Consider the following 11364-nt stretch of genomic DNA (forward strand, 5'->3'; position numbering starts at 1 on the left):
GAAACATAGCTGGAATAGCTAATTGGCGGGCCGTAGTAGGGTTGTTTAAACTAGCTGGTTGGGTAGAGCGTTGTGGGGATTTAGTATTTGCTACATGGGTGGTTGTATCTGTCACTAATATGTCCTCGCACTCGCTAATGCGGGTGTCTATCCTATCCAGTACACAATTACTCCCTGCATGTTTCTGTATCTTCCTAGCCTTTTTCCCTTTACTATCCCTCCCGCCCCTCCCCCACTGCCCTCCATAGTTTTCCCTTTCCCCATGCTACCTCTATAGTGCAAGTTAAGTCTAAAGCAACCTGTCTACACAATCAGCAATGAACAGGCCTCTTGGCCCCGTGGACAATGAGAACCAGCAGGCCACCCGTATACCGGCCCCACAAACCCCTCAGGAGAGAGAGCGTAATTATTTAGAATCAAAGAGAGTAGTTTGGGCAATGCTGGGAGATAACCGCGTTAACAGTACCTTGACTAGTCCACGACAGTTCTTGAATGTCCAGCGAATCTGAGAAGGCAAGATGCCTAATGCCAGTGGAAAGGGGGGTAGCCCTGCCCTGCCTCTTCCTGGCAATGAGGGCAAGGACGGGACAGCCCTTGGCCCGGGCTTCGCCCGCGCGGGTCCCGCACTGTGGGGGGAGAGGCAGCGCTATAAGCGCCGTGACATCAAGGGATGCTGGGGCAGGCAGTCCTCACACTAAGGTTGAGCGCCTGGATAGGCTGATGGCACTAGCGGCGTTTCCGACGTGGACCCTGGAACTCCTGTGCCACCAGGGTGCTGCGCAGAGCTTGTGGTGTCCCTTGCTGGTGATAAGATAGCTTGCTCCCCTAATGCCTGGCCTGTGTTATTGCATTGTTTGCATCAGATTCACCTAGTGCCTGGCTCGTGTTATTACATTGTTTGCCTCGGATTCTCCTAATGCCTGGCCTGTGATATTGCATTGTTTGCATCAGATTCTCCTCGAGCCTGGCCTGTGTTATTGCATTGTTTGCCTCGGATTCACCTAGTGCCCAGCCTGTGTTATTATATTGTTTGCATCAGATTCTCCTTGTGCCTGGCCTGTGTTATTGCATTGTTTGCGTCGGATTCTCCTTGTGCCTGGCCTGTATTATTACATTGTTTGCGTCGGATTCTCCTAATGCCTGGCCTGTGATATTGCATTATTTGAGTCCCGTTTTCCTAGTACCTGGCCTGTGTTATTGCACTGATTGTGTCATATTCTTGCAATGCCTGGCCTGTGTTATTGCATTGTTTGCATCACTTTTTTCTAGTACCTGGTCTGTGTTATTGCACTGTATGTGCGGCTTTTGGTATGTTATTATTCCAATAGTTGCAGCTTTTCTAACAAACATGGTACCTTTTATCTCAATCAAGTGCATCTGACTGCAAGGACACTTCCTGCAGTAACAATCTACTTCCTATTTATGTGGCAACAGACAGCACAACATGTCTGCAAGAGATGTTGTAAGGTCAGAAACAGTACATAGGTAAGTAGGTATGATGGAAAACAAACTATTGGGTAACATTTTAAACGAAGAAGCTGCTGTGATAGACGGCAAAAAATTCATGTCAAAACATCAGCATTAGGACAATAGTACATGGAACAATAATGGTAGATATATTTACACTTCTGTGCAGTGCGTGTCACTTAATGTTCTTTTCTTCCACTCTCATGAGATGGTTTTACAAGGCAAATCTGAGCTCACTGAGTGTGGAGCTTGCACGAATCTCAGAGATGGGCCGGTCCAAAGACGGTAACAGAGAAGGTTGAAAGATCTGAGTCTTCATCCTGGTAGATGGACTGGTGATCCCTGAGGGGTTGTAGTTAGTCTGTGTGTTGCCACGGCTGTCCAGGGAGTGTAAGAAAATTTCAGCAATTTGTGGAGGGCCCTCTTTTGCGTGAGAACCACCCAGCTTCGTGCAATACAGACTTGAGGGTTTGTGTCTGCGCAGGATGAGTTACATTCTGATAGTAAAATGGAGGACCATGTCCAAAGGGGATAGATGTTACCAAGAATTAACATCTTCAGTTACGACAGATAGAGAAAGTCAATGTACCTCGGGGTGCTTCAAAAGCTTTCTGCACTCTGCTGGTGCAGGTAGGATGTTTATTCTGTAGTTGGCATTTGCCAGGGGATGTTCAGATACAGTGGGTTAATTAAACCATGCAGCAGCACTTGTAGCGTGGACTCTTGGAGTCTTGTAGTATGTGTTAGATGCGGAAGAACTGTCTTAATGTTCTACGGAGCTCAGAAAATCCAGACTCTCCTTCATCTCAGAGCTCGAGCTATGTTGCTTGACCAGTTGAACTCCAATAAAGAAGAGGACCCGGACCAGTTTTACCTCTACTGACCTTTGAACTAATCATTGAGGAAAGAAGCCCTTGCCTGGAAGGAAGATCCGCACAAGGCGCAGCTGACAAAAGTCCTGCCTAGAAAGGAAGATCTGCACAAGGCACCGCTGGCAGAAGTTCTGCCTGGCTGTGACCTCAAATCAATGAGAGACCCACAAACCACAAGATCCTTCAAGCCCTGCTAGCCACACTGGACACCATGTACACCAAATGCCTGATTTAGATTTCAGCTAATGGTTTATTCCATCACAAAGGTGACAGGTATCCTGCCCGCCCCATTAAAAATGCATTACATCCTGTGGCAATAATAATAAGGCAGACAGGATATGTGTCACGTTTTGATTAGGCCTTTGTGTAGTTCGCAGAGTTTTACTCCGCGCAACTCCAGAAAGCACCAGGAAAACTCTGCCGTACTCGCTTACTTCCGCTAGTGGCAGAGTTTGTTAAGCTGCGCTGCTCTCACTGATTTTTAGTGCCAGGAGTTTGTCCCGTACTGTAAAATCAGCACAAACAGCACTTCCCTTTGTGCCAGAGGGCGCTGCTGCCTCTGCCTCTCTAATTGACATTCTAATCGAGTGGCAGCTTCATCAACGAGAATGACAGAGTTCTACCCTCGAGTGGTCGCGACCTACCGTGACCTCCCGCATTGAGAACTATTACCAGCAGGAGGTCTAGCACGTTATATTTTCTCACAAGCGCTCTCCACCTTACCGTTGGCCACCAGGGTGTTGCACAGAGCTTGTTGTGTCCCTTGCTGGTGATAAGATAGCTTGCTCCCCTAGTGCCTGGCCTGTGTTATTGTATTTTTTGCATCAGATTCACCTAGTGCCTGGCCGGTGTTATTACATTGTTTGCGTCGGATTCTCCTAATGCCTGGCCTGTGATATTGCATTGTTTGCGTTCCGTGAAAAAAACTCTGTTCTGCATCACGAGCTACGCCGGCAGAGTGAAATTCTTCACCAACTCCTAGTTTTGAGGCAATAATCTGTTGGAAAAACTCTAAACTAGGCCCTAAGTCGGCAATAAGTGTTGTAGAAGAAGTGAGATCCATGGCCTTGTGACTATCAGGCCGTTATCTGACTTCTTATCAATCAATCAATCAATCATGACATTTGTATAGCGCGCTACTCACCCGGAAGGGTCTCAGGGTGCTGGGGGAGGGTACTTTACTGCACGAACAGCCAGGTCTTGAGTTGCTTCCTGAAGGAAAGATGGTCCTGGGTCAGCCGAAGGTGGATGGGGAGGGAGTTCCAAGTCTTGGCTGCCAGGTAGGAGAAGGATCTTCCTCCGGCGGTGGCTCTGTAGATGCGTGGTACGGCAGCGAGGGCGAGGCTGGTCGATCGTAGCTGGCGGGTGGGCGTGTAGAAGGTCAGGCGGTCGTTGAGGTACTTGGAGCCCAGGTCGTGGAGAGCCTTGTGTGCGTGGGTGAGGAGCCTGAACGTGGTCCTCTTGCTGATGGGGAGCCAGTGCAGGTCTCTCAGGTGGCCGGAGATGTGGCTGTGTCTAGGGATGTCCAGGACGAGTCATGCGGAGGCGTTCTGGATGCGTTGGAGTCTTTTCTGCAGTTTGGCTGTGGTTCCGGCGTAGAGGGTGTTCCCGTAGTCCAGTCGGCTGGTGACGAGTGCCTGGGTGACGGTCTTCCTGGTCTCGGTGGGTTATGAGCCCCACAGAGTGAGTGCGCAGTCAGAGGGCAGTAGGGGGGTCTAGGACAAGAAATTAGTAAACTTGAATATGAGAAATATGGAAAGGTAGAAATGTGGAATCACCTGTGGATAACTGACAACTCCTCCCGCTCTGCCAAATGGCGATCCAGTCACAAAGTGGCATCCTGAACCCCAAACGGACAATATCATGCCAGATCCCATGTAATGGTGGAAGAGGGGGAAAAAAGAGTAATATGCACACATCTGATGCGGGGATATGTCCGGTAAATTATTGGTTGTGATGGATTCTCAAGAAGTACTAAATGACTGATATTGTTGATTATTAAATTTTATGAATCAACGTTTGTTTGCCTTATCTGTGCGTATAATGTAAAGGACAGGCCCCTCTCTCTGTTTTAAACAAAAGCCCCGGAAGGAGCTGTATCTTACAGAACTTTATTTACTTTAGGAAGAACTAAAAACTTGCTTTTTAAAGTTGTCTTTCAGGGCCAGAACCAGGCTCTGTAAGCTGTGTTAGTTTCAGGGAGATGGACAGATGCTATGGCGATAGGAAACCCCCCTCTACTCACAATAATCTTCCAATCTCCCAGGTTAGAAGAAACCAGAAATGCTTGAACCAAGGGAGCTGCTGAAAGTGTCAGAGGTGACTTATGAAAAGCGAGTTAAAGACAGGAGTTGGCATTTGAGATGTTCTTAAGTGGATAGGAAAGAAACAATAAGAAGTGTGTGACTGGAGTTACTTTTGTTGTATACTTCATAATGATTACTGAAAATTTTGCAGCCCAGCCTGATCATCTCTTTTTCTAAAATCTATTGTTGTTTCAAAGAAATCTTGACCATATGCGTCTATCTTAAGCAAAACCTCAAGCACTTGGGTGCTCCGTGAGCGCCTTTACTTTGCTAAGGTACTCTGTGAACACTGGTGAATCACCTTCTTTTCAGACAGTAATAAGATATCACCTGATCAACAGAACTTTTAGTAAAATATCTGTGTGTGATGAAATGTTCCTTGCTAAGTTTCAAAGGCGGTAAAGAAGAAGGGGAGATTTACTAAGATTTTGCTCCGTGTTTGTGTCACAAAAGTGGCACAAAACAGTGCAAAATCTTTTTTTCCTAATTCTCTTTCCAGCAAATAACGTAAAAGTAATATGAAGCATTGCATAGCACAGCTTCGCATTACCTTGCACCATGGGGACTTGCCAAGGGTGGTGCATGGGCGTTCCCGTGCAACCACCCATGGTTTCTCACGCTAAACCCAATTTACCAAATACAGTAGATTGGGTTTAGCATGAGAAAACTGCACCCTTCTAAACTAGGTGCAAGGAAGGAGAAATTCTTTAATTTCTCCTTCCTTTTATGACTTTGCATGCGTGCTGCACGGCGCAACATGCATACAAAGTGGGAAAAGCTTTCCCTCGTGTCTGGCATAGTAGTTAGTACAGCAAGGGTGTCCTTTCTGTACAAAACCTATGCTGGGCTCACACACACCCTAGAGCTCTTGTGCTAAGGTGTGTGCATGGAGCACGGCTGCTGTAATCAGTGCCGGCGCAAGGGAAAGGGAAGGAGAGAGCCATATCTTTGAAAATATGGTGCTCTCCTGCTCCCTCCCTGTCGCAGAATGCAGCCTCCAGCGGGGGGCTGCGCTGCATTGCGTGGAGATTTGGTAAATCTCCCCCAAAATGTATTTTACAACCAGTTAAATATTGTGAATTCTCATTCCATTATGTTTCAATTTAGTAATTTTAAATATCTTTACATCCAGCAGAAAACAAACCTTGAATGTGTGAAATGACCATCAATAATGAAGCGAAGGCTGTAAATCTTCAATAATAGCAGAATTAATGAGCTTCAGTATTCAGGAAAACATCAGCGCAGTCGGCGACAGAGGAACCTGCACACAAACTGACAGATCCCGGATCAAGTATCAAGGGCAGTTCAGTGATTGTAAGAGTCTGAGCTGTGCACCTCCACGCCACAAGACGAAGAAATGACCTTAGGAAAATCAAGGCAACAACAGTAACAAACCGCCTCCTGTATAAACAAGTGTCAAATACCAACTTTGTTCATGGTATCGGTATGATGTGATTACCGCAGTGCTCTGTTTTCTAAAATGATGACAAGCCATCATTCCCTGCTCTAGGTGAATTGTAAATTCTTTCTGGCCAAACCACAGTAACCAGATACAAGCACAACAGAGCGGAGCTGGACAACTGACGGGTAAAGGAAAGAGGAGTTCTTATATCTACAATACAACAGACTGTCCCGATTTGCACCAGCCAAAAGGAAGATACATCTTTACCCGCAATCGTGCATAGCCATAATCTAATCTAAAGGCACAATCGCCTACAAAGACACCTTCTACGTATTAGGAGTGTGGCAAATATTTGGTGGCTATTGCATTTTATTGTTAAAACAGAAATCAAACGTGCATAATACTGCGCACATATGAAGTGTGTAAGAAAAAAACAAGTGCTTTATCATCCAGGTTGGCCCATCAGGAAATACAGTCATGGGATGTAGACAAATATATACCCGACCCAGAGACACTAACCAAGAAAGAAGAATCATACACATGCAGCAAGAGCTTTAGTTTGACATCACTACTCAAGCTTCATCAGCACACGTACACGGGGGAAAAACCATTCAAGTGCAGTGAATGTGTAAAGAGCTTTAGTAAATTATCAGAACTACAAAGACATCAGCGAACACACACAGGGGGAATAAACCATTCAAGAGCACTTAATGTGCAAAGTGCTTTAGTCACTTAACAAGCCTTCAAAGACATCAGCGAATACACACATGGGAAAAGCCATTTCAATGCAGTGAATGTGTGAAGAGATTTAGTCGATTATCAGCCCGACAAAGTCATCAGCGAACACACATGGGGGAAAAACCCTATCATTGTAATGAATGTGACAGGAGTTATCGCTTCTCTTCAGCATTAAGGAATCATCAGCGAACACACACAGGGGAAAAACCATTCAAGTGCAATGAATGTGGGAAGAGCTTTAGACGATTATCAGACCTACAAAGTCATCAGCTAACACACACAGGGGAAAAACCATTCAACTGCAGTGAATGTGCAACGTGCTTTAGTCACTTATCAAGCCTTCAAAGACATAATAAAACACACACAGGGGAAAAGCCATTCAACTGCAGTGAATGTGGGAAGAGCTTTAGTCAATTATCAGAGCTACAAAGTCATCAGCGAACACACACAGGGGAAAAGCCATTCAAGTGCAGTGAATGTGGAAAGTGCTTTAGTCAGTTATCAAACCTTCAAAGCCATCAGCGAACACACTCGGGGGAAAAACCGTTCAAGTGCACTGAATGTTCAAAGTGCTTTAGTGAGTTATCAAGCCTTCGAAGACATCAGCGAACACACACAGGGGAAAAGCCAATCAAGTGCAGTGAATGTGGAAAGTGCTTTAGTCAGTTATCAAACCTTCAAAGTCATCAGCGAATGCACACAGGGGAAAAACCATTCAAGTGCACTGAATGTGCAAAGTGCTTTAGTGAGTTATCAACCCTCCGAAGACATCAGCGAACACACACAGGGGAAAAGCCATTTAAATGCAGTGAATGTGTGAAGAGCTTTAGTCGATTATCACACCTACAAAGTCATCAGCGAACACACACGGGGGAAAAACCATTCAAGTGCAGTGAATGTGTGAAGAGCTTTAGTCGATTATCAAACCTACAAAGTCATCAGCGAACACACACGGGAGAAAAACCCTATTATTGTAGTGAATGTGACAATAGTTTTCGCGACTCTTCAGCATTAAGGTATCATCAGCGAACTCACACAGAAGAAAAACCATTCAAGTGCAATCAATGTGGGAAGAGCTTTAGTGAGTTATCACACCTTCAAAGTCATCAGCAAACACACACAGGGGAAAAAACATTCAAGTGCACTGAATGTGCAAAGTGCTTTAGTCAGTTATCAAGCCTTCAAAGACATCAGCGAACACACACAGGAGAAAAGCCATACGAGTGCAGTGAATGTGCAAAGTGCTTTAGTCAGTTATCACACCTTCAAAGTCATCAGCGAACACACACGGGGGAAAAACAATTCAAGTGCAATGAATGTGCAAAGTGCTTTAGTCATTTATCAAGCCTTCTAAGACATCAGCAAACACACACAGGGGAAAAGCCATTTAAGTGCAGTGAATGTGTGAAGAGCTTTAGTCAGTTATCACACCTTCAAAGTCATCAGCAAACACACACAGGGGAAAAACCATTCAAGTGCACTGAATGTGCAAAGTGCTTTAGTCAGTTATCAAACCTTCAAAGTCATCAGCGAACACACACAGGGGAAAAGCCATTTAAATGCAGTGAATGTGTGAAGAGCTTTAGTCGATTATCAAACCTACAAAGTCATCAGCGAACACACACAGGAGAAAAACCCTATCATTGCAGTGAATGTGACATTAGTTTTCACGACTCTTGAGCATTAAGGTATCATCAGGGAACTCAAACAGGAGAAAAACCATTCAAGTGCAATCAATGTGGGAAGAGCTTTAGTGAGTTATCAACCCTCCGAAGACATCAGCGAACACACATAGGGGAAAATCCATTTAAATGCAGTGAATGTACAAAGTGCTTTAGTCGATTATCAAAGGTACAAAGTCATCAGCGAACACACACAGGAGAAAAACCATTCAAGTGCACTGAATGTGCAAAGTGCTTTAGTGATTTATCAAGCCTTCAAAGACATCAGCGAACACACACAGGAGAAAAGCCATTCAAGTGCAGTGAATGTGCAAAGTGCTTTAGTCAATTATCACACCTTCAAAGTCATCAGCGAACACACACGGGGGAAAAACAATTCAAGTGTAATGAATGTGCAAAGTGCTTCAGTCATTTATCAAGCCTTCTAAGACATCAGCAAACACACACAGGGGAAACGCCATTTAAGTGCAGTGAATGTGTGAAGAGCTTTAGTCAGTTATTACACCTTCAAAGTCATCAGCGAACACACACAGGGGAAAAACCATTCAAGTGCAATGAATGTGAGAAGAGCTTTAGTCAAATATCAGAGCTACAACGCCATCAGCGAACACACAGGGAGAAAACATAGAAGGCACTGAAAGTGTGAAGGGCTTTTGTCAATTTTTTATCCCACACAGCCCTCAGTGAATACACTCCTTCATTTAACTCACATGAAAATAATCCTATAGATGCAGGGACTCTGGAATGAACTTAAGAACAGACAAAAATAATATTGGCCCATCAATCAATCAATCAATCATGCCATTTGTATAGCGCACTACTCACCCGGGAGGGTCTCAAGGCGCTTGGGGGGAGGGGTATGCTACTGCTCGAAGAGCCAGGTCTTGAGTTGTTTCCTGAAGGCGAGATGGTCCTGGGTCAGCCGAAGGTGGATGGGGAGGGAGTTCCAAGTCTTGGCAGCCAGGTAAGAGAAGGATCTTCCTCCGGCGGTGGCTCTTCGGATGCGTGGTACGGCTGCGAGGGCGAGGCTGGTGGACCGTAGCTTGCGGGTGGGCGTGTAGAAGGTCAGGCGGTCGTTGAGGTACTTGGGGCCCAGGTCGTGGAGAGACTTGTGTGCGGACATAGACAAGAGCAGAACAGTGCAGGTATTGTGAGAGGAATGGATTAAGGAAAAAGATAAAATTCTAATTATGTGGGACATTGAAATAGCAAATGATAGAAAACCCGACAAGCAGTAAAGACGAAAAACAGATAACAGTATTTGCAGAATTATAAAAGTGTTTGTTTCCAGTGATTGTTCACTTCTGTACACATAGTAAAGTGACATGATGCACCAGGATACACAGTGGGAGACAAGCACAATGTGGATTAAAAGAAAATAAACATTGTTGATTTTTATTTGGTGAAGACGAGATCCAAAGAAAAACATTCAATCGCACCTGACCACACTACCTGTAAAAGCAACACTGAACAATACTGGGACTAACAGCAGTATTTTCAGCTAACTTGTCGGATTAGTGATAAAACCTATAAACCCAACACACCCAGAGTGGACATGTTGTCAGGGCTCTGGAGATGGGAAACGTCATTGGTAAAATGCATGTATTACTATTAACAAATGCCACTGCAGCATATGTAATGAACTAAAGCGAAGCACAGGTGTTCAAGAAATAACCTATTTTTAGATATAAAAGAGCATATACCTTGACTGTTATCGGTTGATGGATCAGCTCGTGCCTCAGGCCTTATAATTAAGTGTGACCCGTTGTTCCTCTCCGACTTGGCTCTCCCTATTCATTTTGTGACTTGCCAAACTCTACTTTTTACCAGAATTGAGCCATTGTAAGCAGTAGACTCTGTTTGAAGAATGAAGCAAAATAGCGAAATCCCACATCAAAAGCATATATGTGCCGGGACAATCCGTTGCACTCCCAGCAACTTGTCTTCCACACTAGATTGTCCCTTGTCCACAAATGTTCTAAATGATTCGTCATATGAATTCCAGAAGTGGCAGTGACATTCATGAGAGAAATGGAAGGAGGGGGAACGGCACGTTATTTGTACTCACCTAAAAATAGAAGAAGCAGCCAAATACATGTCAATGTGTGACATCACCAGAGAAACGGGCTGAACCCCTGTGAATTTATATATTTATTTTTAATACCTATAGACCCATGTCATGCCAATAAACATTGCACAAGTAAGGAAAATAGTGAAGGAGCCCATTATCATATGCAAAGCACAGTGACGTCACATGTAGTGACATCACTTCAAAAACAAAAAACAAGAAACATAAAATAATGTAAAAATACGTTTTTGGTTTCAGTTTTTATACATCATGTGTTTTTCCCATATTAGTTTGTAACTAAACTCGAAAATGACTGAAAGTGTAAATATTTTTAAACAGATATGTGGAACTTGGAATTTACATTTTTAAACAGTTTTCAGTGAATAAATAAAATGTGCATTCATTTGCGGTTGTTTCCTGATGTTATTCTTTATCCAGCCCCAAAGTATTTCACATTTACAATGTATTAAGCAATAGAATGGCTAATTTTGTCAAGTTCTCTGTTCCTCTCTTGCGCCACTCACACAAACACTCAGAGGCCTGTGTCTGCAGTGCTGGGGCACAAAGTAACAATCATCAGTCGCAGGCTAAGGAGCTAGGTGGAACTGAGTCCCGTTTCTAGATAATAGTACGGGGACCCCTTCAAACTGTGGCTACCCCCGACTTGTGCCGTGCTGATAAAGCAATAGTGAATTTGAGTATTTATGATGAATTGAAATGAGAGAAAGAGAAGAAGAGAGCGAGGTGCAGGATGTATTAAAGAAAATGAAAAAAGAGACACAAGACTTTACCCGTTTTCTGTGTACAAGCACTTTACGTAAACAAGTTG

The 11364-nt window shown here is 44.3% G+C and overlaps 1 protein-coding gene across 1 annotated transcript; it reads left to right on the forward strand.

Moving 5' to 3' along the window:
• Positions 1-6823: 6823 nt before the first annotated feature.
• LOC147737888 (uncharacterized) lies at positions 6824-10934 on the forward strand. Its single transcript, XM_086948073.1, has one exon. The coding sequence runs from the start codon at positions 6897-6899 to the stop codon at positions 8463-8465; it is 1569 nt and encodes a 522-aa protein (XP_086804199.1). The 5' UTR covers positions 6824-6896; the 3' UTR covers positions 8466-10934.
• Positions 10935-11364: the final 430 nt, after the last annotated feature.

This window comes from Lissotriton vulgaris, chromosome 1_1 (assembly GCF_964263255.1).
Source record: "Lissotriton vulgaris chromosome 1_1, aLisVul1.2, whole genome shotgun sequence".
In the NCBI taxonomy this organism is placed as follows: Eukaryota; Metazoa; Chordata; class Amphibia; order Caudata; family Salamandridae; genus Lissotriton; species Lissotriton vulgaris.

Bases quoted from the DNA above. Each gene is read 5' to 3' on its own strand.
- LOC147737888 (XM_086948073.1), top strand. From the start codon at position 6,897: ATGGGGGAAAAACCCTATCATTGTAATGAATGTGACAGGAGTTATCGC.